This window comes from Juglans microcarpa x Juglans regia, chromosome 7D, assembly GCF_004785595.1.
Source record: "Juglans microcarpa x Juglans regia isolate MS1-56 chromosome 7D, Jm3101_v1.0, whole genome shotgun sequence".
NCBI lineage: Eukaryota > Viridiplantae > Streptophyta > Magnoliopsida > Fagales > Juglandaceae > Juglans > Juglans microcarpa x Juglans regia.
The window spans coordinates 9,789,839-9,816,512 of record NC_054606.1 but is presented as its reverse complement, the minus strand read 5'-3'; the positions used below and the strand labels follow the sequence as shown (position 1 = coordinate 9,816,512).

The 26,674-nt window shown below is 34.3% G+C and overlaps 1 protein-coding gene, 1 long non-coding RNA gene and 1 other non-coding gene across 4 annotated transcripts; 1 reads left to right on the top strand and 2 right to left on the bottom strand.

Annotated features, from left to right (window-relative positions):
- Positions 1 to 803: 803 nt before the first annotated feature.
- Positions 804 to 22,153, bottom strand: LOC121239239. Its single transcript, XR_005935264.1, has 3 exons — positions 22,144 to 22,153; positions 13,253 to 13,258; positions 804 to 1,188 (listed from the first exon to the last, which is right to left on the bottom strand). It is a non-coding gene; the product is annotated as an uncharacterized LOC121239239 (long non-coding RNA).
- On the top strand, positions 18,977 to 26,674 carry LOC121239238 (probable NOT transcription complex subunit VIP2). Of its 2 annotated transcripts, XM_041136434.1 has the most exons (15): positions 18,977 to 19,197; positions 20,292 to 20,434; positions 21,227 to 21,335; positions 21,411 to 21,589; positions 21,748 to 21,796; positions 21,911 to 22,129; positions 22,495 to 22,701; positions 22,782 to 22,883; positions 23,950 to 24,038; positions 24,369 to 24,551; positions 24,889 to 25,314; positions 25,402 to 25,454; positions 25,546 to 25,587; positions 26,111 to 26,255; positions 26,367 to 26,674. In XM_041136434.1, exons 2-15 carry the CDS (start codon positions 20,417 to 20,419, stop codon positions 26,424 to 26,426), a joined length of 1,881 nt encoding a protein of 626 aa, XP_040992368.1. In that variant the 5' UTR covers positions 18,977 to 19,197; positions 20,292 to 20,416; the 3' UTR covers positions 26,427 to 26,674. The 2 variants fall into 2 exon arrangements, with proteins under 2 accessions (XP_040992368.1, XP_040992367.1); XM_041136433.1 differs by having other exon boundaries at positions 18,978 to 19,197; positions 21,748 to 22,129.
- On the bottom strand, positions 21,255 to 21,335 carry LOC121240155. The gene has a single exon (XR_005935479.1). It is a non-coding gene; the product is annotated as a small nucleolar RNA snoR35 (small nucleolar RNA).

Here is a 26,674-nt window from a genome sequence, read left to right as displayed (position 1 = left end):
GCATGCGAAGATCATGATATGCTAATATGAAAATGTAAAAAAATTATATTATTATCACACAATTATGGCACTTTATTGACACAATAGAATTTGATAGTCATTAGATTAATTAATCATAATTACGTCAATAGAATGAGATTATAAGATCAGTGCCATATAAGTAACGTAAATTTAACTTTGCTTGCCAAAGACGCCAATTATATAATAGACTAATGGTATTGTTTTTTATCTTTAATATTATAACCTTTATTCATTCACCAAGCTTTTTAGGTGGAGAGAGAGAGAGAGAGATGCATAGGGAGTAGTTGGTATCACGCCCTTGACAATTTGATAGTCGCAAAAAAAGAGGCCCCACAAGAAAATTTGTTTGGGGTGGAGACAGATGGGAGTTGAAGACGATTGATCTATCTACGGTTATGATTGATCATGAAATGTCTGTCTTATCAACGAAGATGGGATTTAATTGGTTTGTTAATTCTTCCTTTATAATAGCAAGTAAGATATAGTCGTGATCAAGTTGAGTTTTAGTTCATATATCTCTACTATTATATAAGTGGCTATCAAACGGCTACTGGACGGAAATTTTTATTTTCTATTAACTCTTCATTTAGTCCACGTTAAAGCAGCAATTCGTGTTCTTTTTAGTTTTTGGTCCCAGTTGAAAATCTGCTCTCTCAAACCAAACCAACTCTCTCTCTCTAGAACCTCGCTCCGAAACTCGCTCCTCCGAATCCAGCTGGAGAAGGGGAGCTTCGGCTCCTTCTTCCTCTCCTCCCTTTCCTTGCCGGCCCTTCGTCTCTGCTGGTTTGGTTTGATTATTATTATTTTATTTTTTTTCCAAGTTTTTGGCCGAATAAAGGGGGTAGCCGTTTCAAGCTTCTCCGGTGACCATCGTCAGACACGCGTACCACCGGGAGAAGCCTCACCCGCCGATCTTGTAGTCGACCGGATTGGAAGCCAATCGAAGCTACGCATTGCACCGACGCGCTATTTAAAGGAAACGCGTGGGGTTCTCAAACCACAGCGATTCATCTTTCGTTGACGCCATGAGGGGCAGCTCAGGGCCCAGCAACTCCGGTAACATCTTGATCGGCCAAACAACTCCTTTCCAGTGTGGCGCGTGTCATGCACGTGCCACCGTCGATTTCCATTTTTTTTTCGATTCTGTTTGGTGTTGTTTGTTTGTTTCTGATACTGTGCTTGTTTGTTTGTTTGGTTTTTGTAGTTTTGTTTTTCGTTTGATGTGAAACTTGATGCCTTTTCAATTTCTTGGGTTGAGGTTTCATTTACAGTTTGTTTGCACAATAATTGGGATATGCTAATTGGATATTTTTGTTTGCATATCATGTTTCTCGTGCAAAGCATGAACTTTATTGTATGAGAATTGGTTTGATTGATCATTTCCTTAGCACAGATTAATGAGTTTGTGTAGTGGGAGTATACTTTATTTGCGTAACGAATTTATTGATTTGTAGATGGGCTCCACAGAGTGTCAAGTTTAAGGGTGTAATCGGTCCGGTTCGGTCCGATTTTGGACAAAATCTAGGACTGAACCGGTATGCACCGGTTTTACATTATTCAAAACCGATTACGCCCCGGTTATCCACCTAAACCGGTATTTCTGGTTTTACTGGTTTTTAGTCCGGTCCGGTCCGATTTTTTGAATTTTTTAAAATGTAAAAAACATATAATAAAATGTTACTTCTTATGATAAAATGTTAGTAATAATTTAATATATATATTATGTTTAAAGCATATGATCAATTAAATTTTTATCTTTAAGATTAAACTTTTATTTTATAAATTATAATAACATTATCTTATATATAATTATATTAATAACATATGATCAAACAAATTACAAATGTTCATATTTAAGATTAACATTTTATGTTATAATTTAAAAATTATAATATGAAATTATTTCATATATGATATATAATTATATATATTATATATAAAAATTTAATATATAATTATATATTATATATAAAACTTATATATATATAAATATTTTGTATAATATATAAAATTAATTTATATATATATTTTTTCTAACCGGTCTGGTCCGGTTCGGTCCCGAAAACTACAGAACCGAAACCGGATCAGATCCGGCCGGTTTTCATAATATAAGAATCAGTCCCGGACCGAACCGGTTCAAAACCGGACCAACCGGTCCGGTTCGATCTGGTCCGGACTAGTTTTTCGGTTTAAATTTACACCCCTAGTCAAGTTCACCAGCCATTAACGACCTTGATTCCACCCATAAGCCAATTTTGCAGTCTTTCGCTCTGAACCATACATACTGTCTCTGCTCGCCATGGGTTGCTCATCCTCTATCCCAGGTAATCCTCGCAGGCATTTGATTGATTTTGTTATCCTTCGTTCTAGGGTTTACAATGGTTCAAATTGATTGAGCTGGAGTTTCTCTTCTAATTTTAATTTTGTTTAATCCAAGGCTAAATACAGATACCCTTATATAGGTTTCTGGAGTTTTTTAAATCAAGGTGTTGGAAATGGGTTTTCAGTAGGGCGATTGTCATTATGTGGGTGTGGTTGTGTGCTACTTTATGGGGGATTTTGGTTGAATTGATTGATTGGAGGGTTTAATGTTTGCATATAGGAATTCTGGACGGTTGCCCAGCCTGAATTTGGAGAATGGCGGAGTAGCCGACCAAAAAAATCTTCGCGTAAAGTGACCTTTTTTCTAGAGGCAAAATATTCGAATGGCTGTTTCGGTCACCTCTTTGGTTGAGATGATAGAAATTTGCACTTTTCTGTTTTGAGTTTTGGATTTAATCGATTTTCCTTTCACCTCTCTTTCCGATTTGAGGGCGTAAAGAAACAAATCCAAATGTTTGTTCAAGAAATAAATTAAATAAATTTAGATTTTTATATGTTTCTGAGTTCCACATATCTAGATTTTCATCGATGAGTTCCACATACATAACTTTTAGTTTCCAAAAAGAAGATTTGAAGTTCGACACCCTCCTCCCACGTTCAAAAACAAAAAGAAAACGTGCTATAAAAGTTTTTCCTCTTGACAAATAAGAATTTCGTATTATCGTACAAAAGTGGATGGGTGTAAAACCGTATGCAATCGGGTACTCCCAAATTCGCATCCAAATTTATAATGTGGTTCAAATATACCCATTTGTGACATATTAATTAAAATAGAAAAGATTATTAGAGGGTATTATTGTTACTCAAAAGTGGAAGGTACCTCTCTCCTACTAGGACAAAACTTGGATTGCCATGTCTAAGAAAAAGAAAAACTCTGAAGACATTATGGAATTAATAGAGAGAGAAGGGAGAGAATTTAGGGAATGAGAAAAAAAAAAAGGTTTAGTTGAATATGTCTCAATTGCACTGTTATATCTACATTTACAAATATTTATATGCTAGTAAAATAAAGTACACGTGTCTATTTCCTTTTTACAAGAATACTCTAATAATCTTTTTTATTTTTACTAATAATCTAGACTGGTGCCCAATTATAAAAATTCGGATATCCAATTATCCGACTTATAATGGAATATTTTGGATATGTACGTTTGGTTACTAAATATTTCTCAATTCATTTTAACTTATCATTATATTTTTTTAAATTTTAATATAAAATATAATAAATAATTTAATTTTTTTAAATTTTAAAATAATAATAATATTAAAAAATAATATTCTAATAATATTTTATCATTTTAACTCAATTCAATTCAATTCACTTCAACATCTAAACATAATCTAAAACTTTGTATGAGACAAAATCTCTGGTCTTTACCTGACCCGACCCAATGAGGGTTGGCAATGGGTGGCCCGTACGAACTCAGTCGATTTGCATATTTGCTTGACTAATATGGGTAAAAGACGATTTTCCACCCATTAACACGAACAGCTGGATATATAATTTTTTCATAAAAACTTTTGAAATATTGGGCGGAGTGCAAGTTGAATAAAAATTTATTTAGTATATATAAATCCCGCTGGTTGAATGTTTGAGGCGATTCGAGAAGCGAATTTAGGAGAGGAATAATTTTAATTTTTAGTTACCACATATTATATTTATTTTAATTTTTTTATAATAAATATATAATATATAGATAATAAGTAAAATAATTTAATTAGTTTAATAATAATAAAATAAAATAATAAATAATAAATAATAAGGGGGATCAGCCCTACCCTATAATCACTGATTAGGCAAAGAAATTGATAGCTTGTTAGGTAATTAATCTTGAAAAATTCTACTTTATCTCTTTAATTTAACACTTCTATTTGATACCTAGTCAAAATTTATTTTTTTATTTTATTTTTTTTACTTAATAAAAAAAGTAATTTTAAGTATATTAATATATTTTTTTTTATTTTTTAAATATATTTAAATATATTAAAAAGATATGAAAAAAAAAATTTATATGCACAGCGGTCAAAAGGGGATAGCCGCCCCCATTAATCTCTAAGCTGAATGTTTGGCATGTCATCTGACGTCGGACTTGTTCTGAAAGTTTCACGTCATTGACTTTGGGCGAAATATTAATTAGCCATGAAAACGAAATTTAAGATGCGATTCATTTTGAGTAGTACGTATACTTATAATTTTTATTTATATTTTTATTTATAAAACTCATTTAGTTAGTTGTGTTTTTAAATTCAAATTTTAAATTACAAATTTCATAATTTTTAGCATATCAATAACTAATATGTGGAGAAGTAAATTTTTTATAAATTTTTTTAAAGTACAAATAGTATTTTTCATTCATTTTATCACACCTTTTAAGCTTATTTTATTTTTCGAACAAAAATAAAATATCGTAATATATTAATTATTAAAAGTAGGTTATAATTATTTTTGAGTGTCTCATCAAAGCCCAGACACTTTACATTATTAACTTATGTTTTTTCGTCTACTTTCTTTTAATAAATAGGTTTATGAAGGAGTGGTGCTCTCCTGAGCAATCTTGCTCTCTGGTATGCTCACTCATGTGACGAGCACTTTTGCTCTCGAATGTTTGCTTGAGGGCAAGCAATTTGATTCTCCGTGGTGCTCGCCTAAAAATGAGCACTTTTACTTTCTATAATGCTCGTGTGATCGAGGACTTTGACTCTCCCAGATGCTTGCTTGGGGAGCAAGCACTTTACATTACTCTCCAAGGCGCAGAGCATTGTACAACATATAGGTTGCTTGCTGAAGCCTAGGCACTTTACACTGATAGCTTGGTTTGTTGTAGACTTTACTTCAATAGTTAGTTTCGGAAAGTTCATCTACTCCTTGTAGTGTTTGCCTGGGGGCGACCACTTTTGTTCTCCTTGACTCTCGCCTGGAAGATAAATACTTTTGATTAGTGTACTCGCATTCTCCCTGATACTTGCTTGGGTCTAATCACTTTTATTCTTTGTAGTAATCGCTCAAATGGCGAGCACTTTTGCTCTCCCGGCCTGAGGGACGAGCACTTTGTCTTTCTACAATACTCCATAAGATGGCGAGCTTCATACTTCTTTGCATTGTTTATGAAGGATACACACACTTTTGCTTCCGTGGTGCTCATCTTGGTTGTAAGCATTTTTGCTTTCCATGGGGGCACTTTACCTTTCCACAGTACTTGCAGATGTGCTCACAGAGGTACTCGCGCCTAGACGAGCACTTTTAGGTTAAAAAACCATAGAAAGGGAGAGTGAAGGACACATCGAGAGAATTAAAAAACAAGAAACAAAAGAGAAATGTAAACCCGAAGCAAATGCCAAAATTTATGCCATAAATTTACCCTGTCGCTTAGATCATCCATTGGGTACGGAAGACCACACCACAACACAAACCATCATATCGAGATAAGCTTTAAGCACGACTCCACTATACATTAACGAAAACTTGCCTCTTTTTGTATCGAGAGTAGATATATATATATATATATATATATATATATATACACATATATGCATGTACTTATAATTTGGATGAATGTATGTATATGAGATAAAAACATGATGCAATAAACATAATGTAAATTTTAAAGTATAAATTAAAAACAAGATATGTTGGCATAGTGATCATCTTTAGGCTATGCTTTCTTTGCGCACATGACATTGTGACATGCATTCATATAGCTAGTTGCATGTTTCCCTTATCTTATGTGACCCAAAATATGGGAAATCAATGGATCGTCCATCTTTTATTGAGGTGAAGAAACAAAACAAGGAAGCAATCTCACAGCAGATGTAGGCCTGCTAAATCACAGTGTATGCTACGATGAAGTAAGTTTCCTGAGTTTTTCATCTGAACTTGAAGATCTTAAATGAAAGAAAAATAAACACACGAAGTTTGTCTTACAATATTTATTACTCTGTGTCAATTTTTTGAACACCATTAAATATTCAATAAATATTGTGAAATTCATTTTATATCTCTCTTTCTCGCTCGAGTCTCTCAAATTGGAATTAACAATAATCTTATGGAAATCTTTTTCGCATTGTAACTTGCATTTACAAAATATAACTTGTTAGAAGAGGTTTAGATAGTGAGTTGAAATGATATGAGTTAAGATGAAAGTTGAAAGTTGAATAAAATATTATTAGAATATTATTTTTTAATATTATTATTGTTTTGAGATTTGAAAAAGTTGAATTATTTATTGTATTTTGTATGAAAATTTAGAAAAATTATAATAATTAGATGAGATGAGATGAGTTAAAATATTTTTTTTAATCCAAACCTCCCCAGCTTTCGATTGATTACTTTAGTATTTTTAAATAATTAACATATTTGACTCATCAAATGGCAATAAAAAAAAATTAAATTATATACAATACTCTCATTGTCGATGTTAAATCTTACTCAAGAACACGCACTTATGTGTTGATCATATGGAATCAGTCAATTGGACAGAGAAGAAGTACTTGAGCTTGTTCTCCCACGTGTTCAGCCCATAGGTTTTGCTGATGCACAAGGCATCGATTACGTATGTGATTAATGCAAGTTTGGTGTTTTGATTTAAAAAATGTTTTATTTGCACATGTAAAAAGAATAAAACCATGCACCCTTCAACTATCTTAATCGAATCATCATGACTTTGCCATAAACTTTTTAGAATATAATAAATGAAGTTGAGGTTTGATAGTTAACAACTCAGTTGACTTAATCTCATGCAACTTGAAACCAAAATGATGCAGGACACCAACGTGGTGCATGCAATGATTCTAGAAGATCTTGTTAAGTGGTGGGAAAGTTGAACTCCAGCCATTAATGCACCGACATTATCCCTTGCTAATGCCTGAATTATCAACGTCAACCTGCATTTTTATTTGTTTCTGTTTTTTTCGTCTATGATTTGCTCCTTAATTGATTGTTTCCTTTTTCAAGTATGTCCTTTTTACCGATTGTCCACTTTCTTTTTGTGATCCTACTATATATTTTGATCACCATTATAGAAGAGATTATTATTAAAAGATTGAATAAGAAGGTGGTGATTTATTTTCTTTAACTTGTGTTAATTTCAAAAGACAGTTCTTCCAAGCACTCTGTGTTTTTCTTCTTCACGTCGTTTCGCTACGCTAGTTTTGGCATCAGAGTAAGGCTTTACCTGGCTTAATGGCGAGAGATGACTCCCAAGGTGAAGATCGTGGCATGCGGGCCATTTGGGCAACCGTTAACTCTCAAGATCAAAGGAACCAGCAATGTTTCGAAGGGATTGAACGCATGTTATAGGAAATTCAAACAACCACTACTGGTTCTGATGGATCACAACCGGTGCAAGAAGGTTGAAATTTAATTTTTGCAACTATGGAAGTGATTTGTTTTGTAATTATTTTTGTAAGAAGAAAGCTTAGTGGTTATATTTCTTTGTGGGAAGCAAGCTTGACAAGTGACCTGTTTTGTTTTGTAATTATTTTATATTCACAAAGCTTGAAAAGTGATAGTAGTATGTAGGCATATTTTTAGAGAAAGGAAGATTTTGTAATTAGTTTATATTGAGAAAGCTTGGAAAGTGACAATATTTCCAATGGATTATTTTTGGAAGATGTATTTATTATGGTTGTAATTATTTTTAGTAGTGATAATGCATTGCCATTAGGCCAATAGGTTCATTTACATGTGCACGGGTACTGAGAATGCATTGTCAATGTGTAACAAGTTCATTTATGTTTGTTGGGTACTGATAGTGCATTGCCATTAGACACGCTGGTGGTTTGCAACTTTACGTGTGCATGGGTACTGAACAGAACATTGCCATAAAGTTTCTGGTTCTATGAATGTTTGTTGGGTACTAATAGTGCATTGACATTAAGGCAACAGGTTCAGCCAACTTTACGTGTGCACGGATACTGATAGTGCTTTGGTGGTTAAGCCAACAAGTTCTATTGTCTGTGTGTGTAACTTGGTTCCCAGTAACTCATCAGAATCATTTGTGTGTGTAACAGGATTGACTTTTCCTTGGTTCCCAGTAGTAACATTAATATCAAACCAAACAAAAACAAGTATAAAAACCTCTTCAACCGATTGTAAAGTTCCCAATGATCCTAAAACATTGTATACTGGTTTTGTCACCATTACAGATCAAACCGCAATTCCTAAAAGCCACATCTAATTATACAAATCAGACATAAATACAATTTCAGACTAATTATACAAATCTAATAAGTAATAACTAACTTACATCACACATAACTACAAATTCAGACTAATTATAAGAACATAAACCACTACCTTATCAATAAATAACAATAAACAACAAAAAAAAGACCAAAATACACCCGGGATAGTGTGCATGAACGCCTTAGGATAGCTTCTCTTTTAAGAAGCACCAACTCCATCTCTCTCTTCTTAATTTCATCTACTATTTTATGGAGCTTAGTTACTTAGATTTCGACATTGAAGAGTCTCTTCTCGAGCTCTTCCTTCTTCCTTGACAGTTCATTTGCATATTCTTATAGCTCTATATCAGCCCACTTAAAATATTTACTACGGGTGGGTAGCGGGGCCCCACACCCCGCTGACCCGCCCCGTCCCCGCCCATGCGAGGCGGGGGTTTCGGCCCTCTCAAGAGTTGCGGGGGCCCCCGCCTGCACCTTAAGATAGTTGCGGAGGAGGGGGACGGAGGGGGCGAAGCCCCGCTTCGCTTTTCCCCCGTCCCGCTATATATATATAATTAAAATTATATATATATAAAACCCATAAATAAAGTGAAACGACGCCGTTTTGTGAAAGGCGTGTGCCGTTTCACTTTTAGAATTTAGGTAAGTCTGCACTAATTGTGAAATTTTAGTGAAATGGCGCCGTTTCAGTTTTAGTTAAGGTTCCCCCCCTCCTCGCGACTTTCTCCTTCAGCCCTTCTCGAACTCTCCTCTCTCACTCTACACTCTGTCTCGATCTCTCTCGCGCTCTCTCAGTCTCTCTCATTCGAACTATTCTCTCTCTCCGTCCCACATGACTGCACGAGCAGCACAAGTATGAGATTTCCACTTTCCAGTCACTCCACCGACGGTCCGTCGTTTACTCGTGGGAACTTAAAGTTATTTTTCACTTCGAATTCGCCGCCACTCCAAGGTAAGAAATCCGAAACGCTAGATTTTTTTTTTTTTTTTTTTTTTTAGTTTTGGATTGGAGATTAGAGGAAGGTTGGGTTGAATCAGAGATAGTGGATGGGAATAATTGTGAATTTGTATGCTGTAGAGAAATTTGTGCATGTGTTTGTTTGTTTATTTTTGTTTTTATTTTTTTTTGTATAATCCGAAACCCATTCTTTCAATTTAGGGGTTTCAATTAAAACCCCTAAATTTTAGGGTTTCAGATTGAACCCCTAAATCAATTTAGGGGTTCAATCCGAAACCCTAAATTGAGTTAGGAGTTTCAATTGAATAATTTTCAATTTAGTCAATTTAGGGGTTTCAATTGAAAACCCTATTTTAAAAAAAAAAGAAATAGATAAATTTGAAATTCACATTAAAAAAAATATTTTTTAATAATAAATCTCGTTTTAAAATAGGATGTACGAGATTTGCATGTTATCAAACATTTTAAATAGGATGCAGTTTTTCCTTTTAATGAATTACTGTACTGCAATTGCATAATTTGCATGTTATCAAACATGTGTATATAATAAAAGATATTCGTTCGATCTGTTTTTTCATGCTCTACTGACATGAGTTACTTCATTTTAAATAGCAAGTTAGAAATATTCGAAAAAAAGTTAAAAACATAATAATACACCTACAACTTTTTTATAATTATTTTACTATTTAAAGGTCCATAAACTAATATGATTGTAGCACTTTATTAAAAAGTATTTTTAATTTTACATAATTACTCTTTATTTTAAATAGAATTACAAAATAGTTGTAAACTAGTTCTAGGTTTTTTTAATTTTATTATTTTTAAACTAATTGAGTTGTTCTCATACTTGATTACTTGTTATAAGAAAAATGAAAAAAAAAATTAAAATAGGTGTAGTGTGTGAGGATGAATGGATGATAAGTGAGATTATTTATTTAATAATAAAGTAATACTACTCATCATCAATTTTAATAGCATCCTCTCATCATCCCATTATGTTGTATTAAATGATTGGAAACTATTTATAATGTTTCACTTATAAGCCTATCATTTAATGTCATATTAATAAATGTTGAGTTAGGAGTTTCAATTGAAACCTCTAAATTGAGTTAGGGGTTTCGGATTGAACCCCTAAATTGATCAATCTGAAACCCCTAAATTGTGTTGGCTTTGCACTTTGCCTTATTTTTTCATGTGGTGTATTATTATGATTTTCTTATGTCGTGTGTTGATTAATTTTATAATTTTTTATTGTGTTGTGGAATCAGGAATGTCTTCTCAAAGGGATTTCACTGATAACTTTCCTATCCCTACTAGTACCCCTGCCCCATAACTTAACCCTACTCCAACCCCTAGGAATGAGAATACACCTTGCCCTGCCCCCAACCCCACACAAAGCAAGAAAATTATTTTCGTAGTTTGGTCTCATTTTACCAAACTAGAGGGTGGTGACCCTAATAACCCCAAAACTAAATGTAATTATTGTGGAAAAATATATGGATGTCACTATAAGAAACATGGTACATCCCAGTTAAAGGTCCATTTAGAGGAACAGTGCAAGAAGAATCCAATATTAAAATCCTTACTAGAAAAGAGTCAATCTAGACTAAAAATTGGACTGAAAAAAATGGCAGATGAGAGTAGTGGGGGTCCAGCATTGAAGGGGTTTACAAAGTATAATGCTGATGAGTATAGAATGAAGTTAGCTCGTATGGTTATCATAAACGAGCTACCTTTTCAGTTTGTGGATGAAAGAGGGTTCCAAGAATTTGTCCAAGAATTGGAACCTAGATTTACGCTTCCTTCTTGCCACACTGTGGCAAAAGATATTAAAAAGATGTACTGGAAAGATAAAAATATTTTGAGGAGCCAATTGGCCGGGTTTGGTAGTTTGCCTCACTACCGATACTTGGACTTCTATCCAAAATTTTAATTATATGTTTTTGACTGTCCATTTCATTGATTCTGATTGGATTCTTCATAAAAAAAATTATTAAATTTTGTTAAATAACTGATCACAAGGGTGAGACGATTGGGAAGGCCTTAGAGGCCTCAATAAATGAATGGGGCTTGACATGGGTTTTGACAATTTCAGTTGACAATGCCTCGTCTAATGATGTCGCGTTGGGGTATCAGAAGACTTATCTTAGAGAGGCAAATAAGACATTCTTGGGTGGTGAATATTTGCATGTTTGATGTTTTGCACATATCTTGAATCTAATTGTGACTGAAAGGTTAAAAGATGTTGATAACTCGGTTGCACGAGTTAGACTGGCTGTGAAATTTGTGAAGTATTCTCCTTCTAGATTGGAGAAATTCAAGATTGCCTTGAAGATTGTGGGCATAACATTAAAGAAGGGTCTTTGTACTGATATTCCTACCAGATGGAACTCAACCTTCTTAATGTTGGAGGTGGCCCAAGAATTTAAGGCAGCCTTTTAATTATTGGGTGATGAAGATATTCAATATGTCAAATACTTTGATGAGCACGGAGGTTTAGGAATGCCTAATGATGATGATCGGGAGGTAGTTGCTACATTTGTTGATTTTCTCAAATTTTTTTACGATGTCACGTTGAAGTTATCTACTTCTTTGCACCCTATATCTTATGAATTTTGTCAACAAATATGTAGGGTGAAAGAAGAATTAGAAGACATGTGTAGGAATTCCAATCTAAAGATGAGGGGGATGGCATTGACCATGAGGGTCAAATATAATAAGTATTAGGGAGATTTGACTAGATTAAATATTTTGTTATATGTGGCTACTATTCTTGATTCTCGTCTAAAAATTTTAGGCCTGTTATATGGTTTGAGACTTGCGTATGATCAGACATGGACTAATCTTATTGGTGAGATAGCCCGAAATACCCTTTATAGATTTTATGATGAGTTTAATGTAATTAAGGGTGGTACTGCATCTACTACATCTACACCTACCCTAGCACTTCATCCAGACACTGGGGCAACAAAGAAGCGTAAATTGACATGGACTAAGACCCTCGCACATAATCCCACACTAGTCCATCAATCTACAGATGTGGTTTTAGAGTTAGACAATTATTTGTCAACGGATCTTATTTAAGAAGATGATGATTTTGACATATTAGGATGGTGGAAGGCAGCATCAAAGAAATATCACATCCTTTCTGAGATTGCCCGCTGTATGTTGGCCATATCTATTAGCACCGTTGCCTCGGAGTCTGCCTTTAGTACCAGAGGGCGCATATTAGATCCTTTCCGTAGTTCATTGTCTCCTACAACTGTGGAGGCATTGATATGCACACAGAGTTGGACTATGGGAAATGATATTTATGTTCCGAATGTTTTAGATTTTAAAGAGACCGATGAAGAGGGTGGTGATCAGTCTGGATCTGGACCATCTGGTAATTATTATTTTTATTTTATTATTTTGATTTATTTATATTCATTTCAATTTCATCATTATTAATTTTAGTATTGATTGTTGTAGCAACACATAAGATGACTCAAACGATGTCTACCTCCATTGCAATATGAATATGTGCTCAAGTCTCAAAAGAGTCAAAGACTACCCATCCGGCCGCCCCAAATGTCACAGTCAAAGGCCCAAACAACTCGCCTCTTTTTTAGATTATTAATTTCTTAGAATATTTAAATTTGAATCAGATGTATATATTATGTATTTGCTTTATAATTTTGTAATGTTGATACAATGTCCCTTGGACACTTTTTTCTTTGTAATTTTGTAGTTGTTTAGACTTTCCATTTTATTTTTGTAATAGTTTAGTTATTATTATTATTTATTAGTTTATTAGGTAGTAGACTTATAGTCTATAGTAATAGAAGTACTTCATTAGAATCTTAATTATATAAAATTGTGTATATATATATTATTTTTATTCATGTAACTTTTTTTCTTTTTTAAACTCTCTGTTTTTTTCTTTTTTTGAAACAGCTTCTGAGCCATTTTAGGCTCATTTCAGCGGTTTATGGGCCTCTGGCCTAGTAAGGGGGGGGGGGGGGGACAGAGGACCCCCTCCACTGCACCCCATTATCCGGGGGAATCCCCCGCCCCCGCACTCCAAGGGCGGGGGGCAGATTGCAAATTGGGCCCCCCACCCATGCGGGGGCGGGGTTGGGGCTACCCTGCCCCGTAGGGGGCGGGGTTGGGGCTACCCTGCCCCGTAGGGGGCGGGTAACACCCTTAATATCTACAGTGTGGTAATCCCTGATATTTGCTTAAAAATTTAAAAAATGTTAGATGTACGTAATATTAATTAATCTATTAAACATGTTACATTATTTGGATTGTAGTTACCTTTGTGTTGTACTTTAGACACCCTAAAACAGGTCGTCCTGGATTTGCCTTAATATTTGAGTATCTCAATATAGCTTGAACCTCACAGAAACACAAGGGAGGAGCCAAAGGATGAAGAAGACAGTGATAATGACGGCATTCTAACTTGAACCAGAATCACAATAGAAAGACATATATCAAAAGACACACATAAACCAATCCTCTAGGAGTTCCCAGTAACTCATTAGTTACAAAAGTGAAGCAGAAATAAAAGGTCAATGAAGCAATAGAAAACAAAGAAATCAAAAAATGTTAGCAAAGTAACAGAGATGAAATTCTATTTAGTAATTTTTAAATCATCCATACGGTTGAATGAAGAAAGTAGTAGTTTTTTTCCAGAAACAGAATTACAATTAATTTTTTTCAGAATAATAATAATAACTTGCAAAGATTACGAAAGCATAATCTAGACCAAAAATAAACATCCTTGGTAGCCAAGCATGCAGCAGGACGGGTATGAGAATAGTCATACATATGTGAGCCAAACAAGGCTCTCAAAAGAGAAATTATTGGTAAGTATTTTTTTTTTTTTTTTTTAATCATGTGGAACCTCACAAAGGTAAGCCTCTTTGGACTGACCCATGGGGAGCAATTCCCTGTACACGACCCCACCTACTTGAACCATGTATCAGATAATCCAGGATATGAGTCCACAGCTGAACATGTGAGCATGTAAGTGAATATACAACAAGGATTGCCCATAGAAACGAGAATGTACACTTTCGATTCAGTTAAAATTTTGAATGAAAGTAACTAGGCCTAGGGATTGGTCAATTGAATAAATAACAAATTTTTTTACTCTTTTAGAACACAACAAAATGATTACCCATTGACATCATATATGTTGAAATTGCAAAAAATCTCAAGTAAGGTATTACAAATTACATTGATTGTGCTTCTAATTCGGACAATATCAGTGCTGGTGATCAGTTCATAGTAATAACTGGAGTAGAGATATGAAGAGCGAAAGGAGTGATATATAACAGATATTAAAATTCACTAACACATTCCATCTTGTGAGTGAATTTCAAACATTAAAAAAAAATTGTATAGAATTCTGAAGTATTAGTAGGCCACCTTTCATGAAATAAGTCAACAGAGGGCAATAAAAAATGATCATTTTCTTATGAGATTACAAATATGAGGGAAACAAATAAGCAATTGAACATGTAATCATATCTCCATTCAATCAAAAGGTATCATTTCAATTAAGTGCAATTGGATTAGGCTTCCCACATCCAAAGCTTAATTTTTTTTTCATAATAATAATAATAATAATAATAATAACAACAATAACTTACAATTACGTTTTATTTTTTGTTTTTTGTTTTTGTTTTTTATAGGATCCCGGCACTTTACTTGATACTCATTATATGATGGGTATGGGACTTGAGGTAAAGAATTGGAGTTTTCTGTGCAAGAGTCTTCTTATTAGATTGGCAGGGGGACCATTTTGAAGTAATTAATGTAGACATTAAGTTCATGAATTCATACAATTCCAAAGTTGCCATTTAGAAATTATTTTATTTTAATTGTTTTTTGGGGCATAGGAATTTGATTTGTAATAGTGATGGGTCATCTCTGTTGTGATTTATTTGGTCATACAGATTATGCCTCAGCCTAGTAATTCCTCTTTCTTTAAATTAACCATACCACTTCTTCATTACAGAAGATTAAATAAGAATAATAAACCCAAATTTTTTTTACTGTCAAATCCGACACATTCACTAGTCCAATCATGATCCAAGCATTCAAAAGGAATACAATGCACGTATACTGGATGGCACAATCCATTCACTAGTCCAATCATGATCCAAGCATTCAAAAGGAATACAATGCACGTATACTGGATGGCACAATCCATTCACTAGTCCAAGCATGATCACCAGAAAAACTCCACACCCAATATAGTTGAAAAGTTAAACAAAAGTAAATAACAAAATAAGGAAAAAATGCATAATACAAAAAGAAATGTACTTGCTTTCCACCTGGACCGGACAGGGGCAAACGTCTTCCTTGTGCTTTGATCACCTTCTTCTAGGGTTTCAGGATGAAGGGAAAGGGGCTGGGTTAGGGTTAGAGTTAGTGTTAGGGTTTCAGGACGAGGGAAAGGGGCTGGTTAGGGTTGGGGTAGATTTAGGGTTAGGGTTTCGGGATGAAGGGAAATGGGCTGGGTTAGGGTTAGGGTTAGGGTTTTGGGATAAGGGTTAGGGTTAGGGTTTTAGGATGAGGGTTAGGGTTAGGGTTAGGTCTACTGGGTCATCTTTGAGGGAGGTGAGAAGTCGGGATGAAGGGAAATGGAAGGGCTTTGCATTTCGTGGGGCTTCGAGGAAGGAAGGGGCTTTGCTGCAGAGAACGTAAACGGCTTTAGGGTCTTCACTGGACAGAATGTAAATGCCCAGCGAGAAATATAGCTTCTCTGTCTTCGAAACATAGAGAGGAAGGAAGGAAAGGGTTCGCTGGGGAGAGAAAGGGGGAGACGGGTCTTCGAGGAAGGAGAAACACAGAAGCAGATTCGAGAAATTGGAGAGAATGAGGGAGGGCTGGGGGGAAATGGGGCAAACTCAATAAAATTAAAAACGACATCGTTTTTACTTTTCCACGTCAGCAACCGTTTGCAAGCTGTTTACGTACGCGACTATAAGTAGTGTTTTTCTTTTGGAAAAGGAGAGAGAGAAAATTGAATACAAATATTATAAAGTTAAAATATTGTTAGAATATAATTTTTAGATATTATTTTTGTTTTGAGATTTGAAAATTTTGAATTATTTTTTGTATTTTGCTTGGAAGTTTGGAAAATTATAATAATTAGGTAATAATTAGATGAAAAAATTGAAAAATTGAAATTGAAAAATATTTCGTATTTGTGGTGTTTGGATATTGAGATGAGATATAATAAAATGAGATGTGATGAGATGAGATGAAAACATCTCTCATCTCATTTACTTTTGCATATGTAAATGATTCTGAAATAGTTTATTTTTCGACATTTCATTTACTTTACAAAAATTCTATGTGTAATCACTTTTGCGTACTATTTGTACACTCCACTAATGCGATTGACTGCATCATTTTTTTTAATATAAAATGACTACTTTGGCCAATCAAATCAATGAAGTGCGCAAGAAGTACGTACGCAAAAATGACTATATATAACAAAACTCTTTACTTTATATCTTCTTAAATTGAATGAACTTACTAGTTTTGGAAAGCACAAAATTAAAACAAAGGCCTTTGCACAAGGAGTTTGGAAAATTATACATAGTATCAAACGGTACCATATAGAGAAAGAGATTGGTCTTTACATTTTACATATAGAGAAAAAAAATATAGTGGCTCGTACTCTAGCTAAGGAAGCTTTAAGGTTAGAAGAAGCAAATATGTGGATTGAGGAAGTTGCAGACTTCATTGTAAACTGTATGAAAAAAGACAAACTTTGTAATGGGTAGAGTTTGTTAATGAAATATAGAGGTTTTATTACAAAAAAAAAAAAAATATAGTACTAGGAATTTTAAGACTAAAATGTCTTGATATCTTATATCAGTTTTATGCTAAATCATTAAATACTGATAAATAAGTGAAGAAGTTAAGTATGATAGAGTGAAATGCATGCAATGAATATTGGATTTAAAAAATATGTTAAAACGTTACGTTTACGCTGGTAAAAGTTGAAGATTCAAATCGGTAACCAAAAGTCACATAACTTTTGAAGTAATATAGGTCTTCAAAAAAAAGAAATTAGTGTAGAAATAAAGTTTGCGTTTTACCTATACCCTCTGTCGTAGTTTTTGTTTGAGGTTGTAACAAGGATACTGCATTATGCTCAGGTTAATCTTAAGATTATGCCACGTTTAACTACTTCCATTAATTAAATCATAATCAGGGTTTTACATTGTAAATCATAGTGGTTTAGATTTTAAAATTTCAAGATGAATAGTGCATGGAGTTAAAGTGTAATTAAAAAAACAATCAATAAATATCGCTCAAATACGTGTATTTTACATTTATATGCAAAATAGCTAATGAAATGTAAAAAAATGAGCTCCACCGGATAATGCAATATATATATATATATATATATATATATATATATATATTTATATAAATGAAAAGAAAAAAAAGAAGCTCATTTACATTTTAGCTAAATCAATCCTCTACGGTAATTAGCTTCATCTTTTCATTCATAACTTATTTTATTCTTGGTCTCTCACTTTCTCTCTTTCTTTATTAATTTCATAATCTTCTTTTAACTTGCCTTTAGCTTTTTTTTTTCTTTTTCTTTTTTTTCCTAAAGTAACTTGACTTAGTTATTTAGTGAAAAAATATTATGGAAATATTCTCATAACATATTCATTATGTTTTAGGTTGCATTTTGGTATTGAGGTGATTTAAAATATTCTGTAAATAATAGTAAAAAAATAATAATAAAATATTAAATAATAGTAAAAAATAGTAAAAATTATATAGAAAATAATAATAAAATAATTAATGAGAATACTCCACTATCCAAACCAGTCATAATCTTTTGCCTTTTCTTTTTTATGTAAATTATTTTTGTTATTTTCAATGTAAATAAACACATTACAATTATACTTATATATATGAAAGAACATTGCAAATATTGAAACATATGAGATATTAAAGGACTGATTTGGATAGTGAGATAGGATGAGATAAGATGATTTTAGATGAGTTGAATAAAATATTGTTATAATATTATTTTTTAATATTATTATTTTGGGATTTGAAAAAATTGAATTGTTTATTATATTTTATATAAAAATTTGAAAAAGTTGTAATGATGAGATGAAATGAGATGGATTGAGAATATTTCTATACCAAAATAGGACCAATTATCTAGAAGAAGTACATATGATTTTTTAATGAAAATAAAATTATTTTTTAATAATATAAATAAAAATAGATAAACGGGGATATAGTATATCATAAAAAAACTATTAATTAAAATCGATAAAACATATTTTTATTAATCAAAATAGATAAATTTTTTACCTAAACCATCGGGGGCTGCAATAACATTTTCAAGCTGTAAAGGCCAAATCTCCTCTTCCTCCCACCTCCCCCAATCAGTATGTTCGAAAAGTGGCCACAACAAGTCTACGCCGCACACAAACATTGCCCATCGCGAGGCTGCTGCAGCATTTCTGGTTTTTTTTTTTGCGTTATTCATATTAGCATTTTTCCTTCTTTCTTTGTTTTGCTGATTTAGGGCACTCCAACTCCAAGTACCGGAAATCGCTCTTTTTACTCAGAACCAAAACCCCACCTCTTTCTCTCGCCGATCTGCTTCTCAGGTACTCTTTCTCCTTCTATATTTCCTGTCTCTCACTCGCCAATTGACTCCGAGTTGATTCGGACTCGTCCTCACTCCCATCTCGATTTTTTTTTTTTCCAGTTCAATTTCATGTTTGTGTCAGATCCTTGTTTCCGTGTCACTGTGAAACTGTCGTTTATTGTTGTGTAATCAATAATCAATCCTGGTGTCGTAATTTGGGTTTTTGGAGGAGAACTTTGATTTCGTAGTGTTCATTTTTATTTTTTATTTTCCTTTTCCCCGGCGAAGGTAGACTTGGAAGAAATTGTGCATTTAGCCTTTCGTCTGGGTACTGAGGATTTGCGGGAAAGGATAACGATATGGGGGACTTTGAAATGTGTTTTCATGCTCGTTTAGCATTTTGTGAGAAATGAAATGCTTACCGTTACCAAGCCAAACGATGGTTGTGCAGTTCGATCGAGCGGGAGTCTACATTTTGGAATTGCCGTTATTCTGTATTTCTTTCATTTTACCTGTTGTGACTACATGGAGTAATCTATGGAATTTTTTTTGGTCGTTTAAGATCAGATGTGGTGTACAATATATTATAATTGCACTAGATTGCTACATTGCATTCAATTGTTGGGAAGTTACCCAACGATACGTGGACCTATTTGTGCTTCTAGTGTGGGCTTTCTGGTTGTCATTGTTTTGCTCATTGCATTTTCGTTATTTTATCTTTCAATGACTTGTATGATATTTGTAACAAATCTAGGGTTATGGTTTTGACACTGAGAACACGATTTACCGTCATAACATGAAGTATTAAAACCCAGATTTTATCTTGAAACAATTCTGTTATTCGTTTTTAAAAAGGGTGGTACAAAACCCCGATGTTATGTCAAGGTTTCAGAATTTCAGTTTTTTTTTTTTTTTAATCGGTATCAAGGTTTCAGAATTTAGAAGAGAGATGGGTTTATTATGGGATTCATTCATACATAGGAATCGTAAATGAGTATCTTGATGTGTGTATTGCTTTGTGGCGTTCTGTTCAGTTCATTTTGTCCTGGTTGCTTACTCCTGATGCTCTTTTGGTACTTGAGTTCTCTCTTACAATTACATTGTCATTTTCAGGCTAAAAGTTGAGTATCGAGGAGTAAAGCTATACAATTTGTCCATCTATCTTTTGACTCTCAAGACTAGGAGTGCTGTTTCTCAGAAAGGAATGATTGTTTGCATGACCTTTTGATGCTCATGCAATGTCAGGATTACTTAATGTATTTTCTCTTATCTACATAGTTTCTCAAACTTGTGGGCTGAGACATCTGCCACTTCTGCATGTCTTTGTTAGTTTGCTTGTTGTCCAGCTAAACTTATTCTAACAGGAAACAAATTGGAAAACTTACTTGCTGATATCTAGGTTATCTTTGGCCTTTGCGAAATATATGATTATGTTTTTAAGTGTGATTCTTTATGGGATCTTCTTTATTTGGGATCTACGGCCTTTGTGTTTGCTTAATTTCTGAATTCATGATTTTTTCTTTTGATTTTGGTGAGTAATTTCCTTTACATTTGATTTATTTTTGGTTCGTAGCTGTTGAATTTACTGATCAGATCTGTGGTGAATCTTGCATGAAGCTTTGTTTAGCCTAATTGTGTTCGCACTAGGGAGGATATATGTTATTTGTAATTTGAAATAAATAAATATTTATTTGGGATTTGTAGAATCATTGAGTGTCAGTGATAAGTTGTATCCTGTTTTTGAAATTGAATTATCTGAAAGAAAAGTGGAGTTTCTACATCCCATACCTTCTAGGTATGGTTTGGAATGTTATACTGTTTATGGATAAAGTAGCATTTGTAGAGTTTTCACTCTTAAGATAAGATGGTAGTGTTATGTTATGGATGCTTTACTTGTGTTAATGTTTAGCTATTTTCTATATTTATGTCTTTTTCTTTAATCAGTTATTCTATATTATGTTTGGGCAAGTTTGTATGGAATGTGACCCTGATTTATTTCACATGTTTTATCTGTTTATTGTGGAATGGACTGTTCTTTCTCGTTGCAGTCTTCTCTCAACAGTTCAGCTTCAAACCTTCCAGATAATACTGGGCGATCTTTTTCTTCTTCTTTCTCTGGTCAGTCTGGTGCAGCCTCCCCTGTTTTTCATCACTCTGGTGGGTAGATAGTTCTGGAGCTTTTCCTCGTATGTATTTTAAAACTTTGTGAAATTCCAAGATTTCTTTCTGCAGGAACACTTCAGGGGCTACACAATATTCATGGGAGCTTTAATGTTCCCAACATTCCTGGTACACTAACATCAAGAAACTCAGCACTAAATAATGTTCCTTCTGGGGGAGTTCAACAACCTACTGGCAGCCTTTCTAGTGGGCGTTTTGCATCAAATAATCTTCCGGTTGCTCTCTCCCAGGTGCTTTTATTTTTCATGCCATCTGCTAGTTGCTAAAAGGAGTTCAAGATTATTGACTGCCATATCGGACATCTGTCTGTGTGAATTTCAAAGAGTATACGTGTACATTGTTATAGTTTGAACTATTACTTTTTTTGATAGGTAAACTGTTTTTGCAGTTATCTCATGGAAGCTCACATGGACATTCAGGGGTCGCAAATAGAGGAGGTATAAGTGTTATAGGAAACCCTGGATTTAGTAGTAGCACAAATGGAGTTGGCGGTTCTATTCCTGGAATTCTCCCAACCTCTGGTGCAATTGGTAACCGGAATGCTGTTCCAGGATTGGGAGTATCCCCAATTTTGGCAAATGCAGGTCCTCGGATTACAAGTTCCATGGGAAACATGGTTGGTGGGGGCAACATTGGGAGGAGTATAGGCTCTGGTGTCGGATTATCTGTTCCTGGTCTTGCCTCTCGGCTAAACTTAGGTGCAAATAGTGGATCTGGAAGTTTGAATGTTCAAGGACAAAATCGATTGATGAGTGGTGTACTTCCACAAGGTATTAAACTGAACTAGTGAAGATATGAAGAAGTAGCTTGGTAGGAAGATGATTTATTCTAGTACCTTTGGAACTACTTTCTTTTGCACACGTTTGTGGATGCTAGCTGTGAGCTCTATTTCTGGAATATGCTGAACTCCAATTCTTGTTTGATGCTTTGTGCTAATATCAATATATGGAGATTTATTTGCAATTTTTACATGCTCATGTGCTTATTATTGCCTAATTCGTTTGAATATTATTGCCCGTCTTAGTTTTACTTTTTTTAATTTTTAATCAATTGTGTTGATATTATAATACACGAGCTACTTGTAAAAAAAATGAGACATGAGTTTTTCTGTGGAGATGACATTTTCGTGATTCAGGTTCCCCACAGATGCTTTCTATGCTAGGAAATTCCTATCCCACTGGTGGAGGCCCCCTTTCTCAAGGCCATGTCCAAGCAGTAAATAACTTAAACTCTATGGGGATGTTAAATGATGTGAACTCTAATGATACACCTTTTGACATCAATGACTTCCCACAGTTGACAAGTCGTCCTAGTTCTGCTGGAGGGCCCCAAGGACAATTGGGTAAGCAAAGTCTTAAATTATGCCGTTTGGCTGTTTCTATTATTTACTTTGTGAAATTCTGACAAAGGAAAAAATTTTAGGTTCGCTACGAAAACAAGGTCTTGGTGTTAGTCCTATTGTTCAACAAAACCAGGAGTTTAGCATTCAAAATGAAGATTTTCCCGCTTTACCTGGATTTAAAGGTGCTGTTGATCTGGACTATTAATCTTGATTGTACTTTCTCAATAAAGAGTGATTAGCTGTTTTCTTGAAGGCACTTTTTTCACCACTAGTGCTGGCCATGTATGGAAGTGTAATATCTTAGATTAGGTTTATGTTTCAATTGCTACATCAGTTCTATGTAGCCAGCTTGGTAAAAGCTTTGCTAGAAGTGGAAAAAATAAAAGAAAAAGAAAAGAAAAATGCTCGGTGAAAGAAACAGCAGATAATGCCATGCAAGCTTATTTCTGCATGTTGTACTCTGAAAGAATAGGGTTTTGGGGTTTTATTCTTGTATTTTAGAATCGGAGCTGTGACACTGAAGCATGATGTCTCACAAAGTATTAGAGATTCAAATGAACATATTAGTCCCATATGAAAAATATGGCTACTTGTGTTTGAATTAAATTTTTTCTGCTTTTGCGTAGTTATGAATTTTCTAGTTAATGGAAATGTGCTGATGAGGTTACTCTCTCACTGTCATTACTGATTCCTAAGGTTTCAGTTTGGCAACTATTCTGCAATTTTAATTCTGTATTGGTGATATATTGCCTTGTAAGATATGCAAGGTGTAATTATTGGATGCCATTGTTCTAGGGAACAATATTTCTTTGGCTAATGACACTGAACATGCGACATATTGTCATTCTATGGTATGCTGGTTCTCCCATCTTTGCATTTGCATTCCCCAGCCCCAGACTCACCTCCACTGATGCTCATTGATGTTACCTTAAAAATATGGGATGTGAGGTGAAAATTATCTATGATTGTTGTATCAAGCATCTTCTAATGTTGTGAATGTTTTTGCAGTGTCATCTACTTTGTGGTGTTCTGATGATTCTTTGCTGTCTGATGTAAAATTTCTGCTCATGCTCAATCAATCTAATAACTTGCGTGTTCTTCTTTTCTCTTCTCTCTTCTTTGTTTGCAAATGGAAGAGATGTCTTTATTACTCACATTAGATGCCTGGAAGCCTGTTTTTGTTCTTTTGATAAAATTGGTTGATTGCATAAGCTTCTGCTGTTGACAGTATTATTAGATCTTGTGCAGGTGGTAATGCAGATTATGCAATGGATATGCACCAGAAAGAACAACTTCATGACAATGCCGTGTCAATGATGCAATCACAGCACTTCTCTGTGAGTCCTAAGCAGTGGAAATTGCAGAATATATGTGTTATAATCTATGAGTATTGGCATCAATACTGATAAATTTTTTATAATTATTTTCATATATAAGACTAAGGTGTTTTTCATTGTGAGAGTTATAAGTCCAAAAAATATTATTAGTACCAGTTGACATGAAAATCTGTGATAATGTCATCATTTGACCTGAAAATGGGTGATACTATAATGTCATCATTTCACATGAAAATGGGTGAGTTCATGTCAGTCTTGTCAGGATGGAAAATGCCCACAGGATTTTCATTGTAATAAGGATTCCTGATATTTCAATTTCTAAATGTGCAGATGGGGAGGTCTGCTGGATTTAACTTGGGGGGAACGTATTCATCCCATCGTCAGCAGCAACAACAACATGCTCCATCAGTCAGTAGTGGTGGTGTCTCTTTTTCATCTGTAAACAATCAGGATCTTCTCCATTTACATGGCTCGGATATGTTCCCATCCTCACATTCGGCTTATCACTCCCAGGTAGTAACATGTTGGTGTAATGTTTTTTTTTTATAAGTAACATGTTGCTGTAAATTGGTGGTTTCTAATAAAAAGGGGATCTTGGAGGTCATATGAGAATTGGATTTTATTTTCTCTTGCCATAATTGGATTTTAAATAAGAAGAAAATGGATTATCATGAAAATGCCGTGTGCATTGTAGGATTGTATTTTTTTGGGAGATTATGGATGGTGGATATTTGAAATGCCATGTTGGTCAAGATACTAAGATAGGTCTCGTTTGTAGGCATTTACCTTCTGCATCAATATATGAAAGTATACTGAACATCCTAGTTATGTAATTTTGTTTTTGGTTCAGACCAGTGGGCCTCCTGGCATTGGACTAAGACCTCTAAATTCTCCAAATACTGTATCTGGTATGGGATCGTATGACCAGCTTATCCAGCAGTATCAACAGCACCAGAACCAGTCTCAGTTTCGGCTGCAACAAATGTCAGCTGTCAATCAGCCATTCCGGGATCAGGGCATTAAACCCATGCCGGCTGCTCAATCTGCTACAGATCAATATGGTTTGCTTGGCTTGTTAAGTGTAATTAGGATGAGCAATCCTGATCTGACATCCCTTGCACTTGGAATTGACCTTACTACACTAGGGTTGAATTTGAATTCAACAGAAAATCTTCACAAAACTTTCGGTTCTCCCTGGTCTGACGAGCCAGTTAAGGGTGATCCAGAGTTTACTGTGCCACAATGTTATTATGCTAAACAACCACCTGTTCTACATGTGAGCTGTTCTTATCATTTTCTTTTTGATCATTGAGTGCTGATTTATTTTCCTTTTCACTCTTAAATCTCTTTTTGGTGGTTGCAGCAAAGTTATTTTTCGAAGTTTACGGTGGACACTTTATTTTACATATTTTACAGGTGTTTTTCTTTGCTGGGCTGGATCTCTGTTGCCCTTGGAATGACTTTTAAGATATTAGATCTAATGCAATCACTATTTTTCTCTTTGCAGCATGCCGAAAGATGAAGCCCAATTATATGCTGCAAATGAACTGTAAGTTCTCTCAGGCACACATGCGCATCTATATATGAAATGAATATTTACCGTCACCCTCTTCTTTGTTTTATTCTTCTATGGAACTGGAAAAAGCTTGCACTCTGCACGTGCTGCGGACATTGTATTTCCATCATATTGGACAGTTCTGTTTTGTCAAGTCTTTACATCTCACTCCTGAAAAAATTCCGGAGAAGTTTTGTGCTATTTAAGAAATCCTTGTTTGTTAGAACTCTTTTTTGGATATTCTTTCCGAGTCCACAATATTACTAATACATGGATAGTTGAATAGATCCTGCATCCTTGTATCACGTAATTACATAATATATTGTTTAGTGCATTTATGCAAATACGGATGTACTTGATGTGTGCCAGTCCTGAAAAAATGTTCAACATTTCAGCTTCCACTCCAACTGCACCTCTACATGCACCTGCATTGTGTGACCTGAATTTTACTTTCTGCAATATTTACCAACTAGGTTGGAGCTTGTTTTGCTAAAAGCATTGTTAAATCTGTTGGCAGTTACCTTAGAGGCTGGTTTTATCACAAAGAGCACCGACTATGGTTCATAAGAGTTCCCAACATGGAGCCGCTTGTTAAGACACCTACATATGAGAGAGGAGCTTATCACTGTTTTGATCCGAACAAGTTTGAAACAATCCGCAAGGTTTGGACTAATTAAACCCAGTTCCATCAATTGTTTTCTATATTATCATTTGTTCTTCAATTTTCTTCAAATTTTAGTTCTCCAGAGTCCAACATATAATTATTGTTGCAGGATAATTTTGTTGTCCATTATGAGATGTTGGAAAAGAGACCGTCACTACCTCAACATTAACAATGCCCCCCTTTGTTTAGCAAACAAGATCCTACTTACAATGTAAAGTTTGAGTTTATTCGTTAGAAACCTAGTTAGTTTGCAGCATCAATGTTCCTTGTATCTGGCAATTGTAAGCAATTGTCTTCTCAATCTCGTTCCACTGATCTTTAGTGGCATCATTTTCGTTTACATAAATATGCTCTGTTCTTTGTCACTTTAATTAGCGACCTTGCCCCTTTGACTGTATAATTACGCAGTTAACCATT

Coding starts and splice junctions, on each gene's coding strand:
- LOC121239238 (XM_041136433.1), top strand. Junction 21,336..21,410: donor CCCTGTTTTTCATCACTCTG/GTGGGTAGATAG, acceptor TTCTTTCTGCAG/GAACACTTCAGGGGCTACAC. Junction 24,552..24,888: donor ATTCGGCTTATCACTCCCAG/GTAGTAACATGT, acceptor TTTTTGGTTCAG/ACCAGTGGGCCTCCTGGCAT.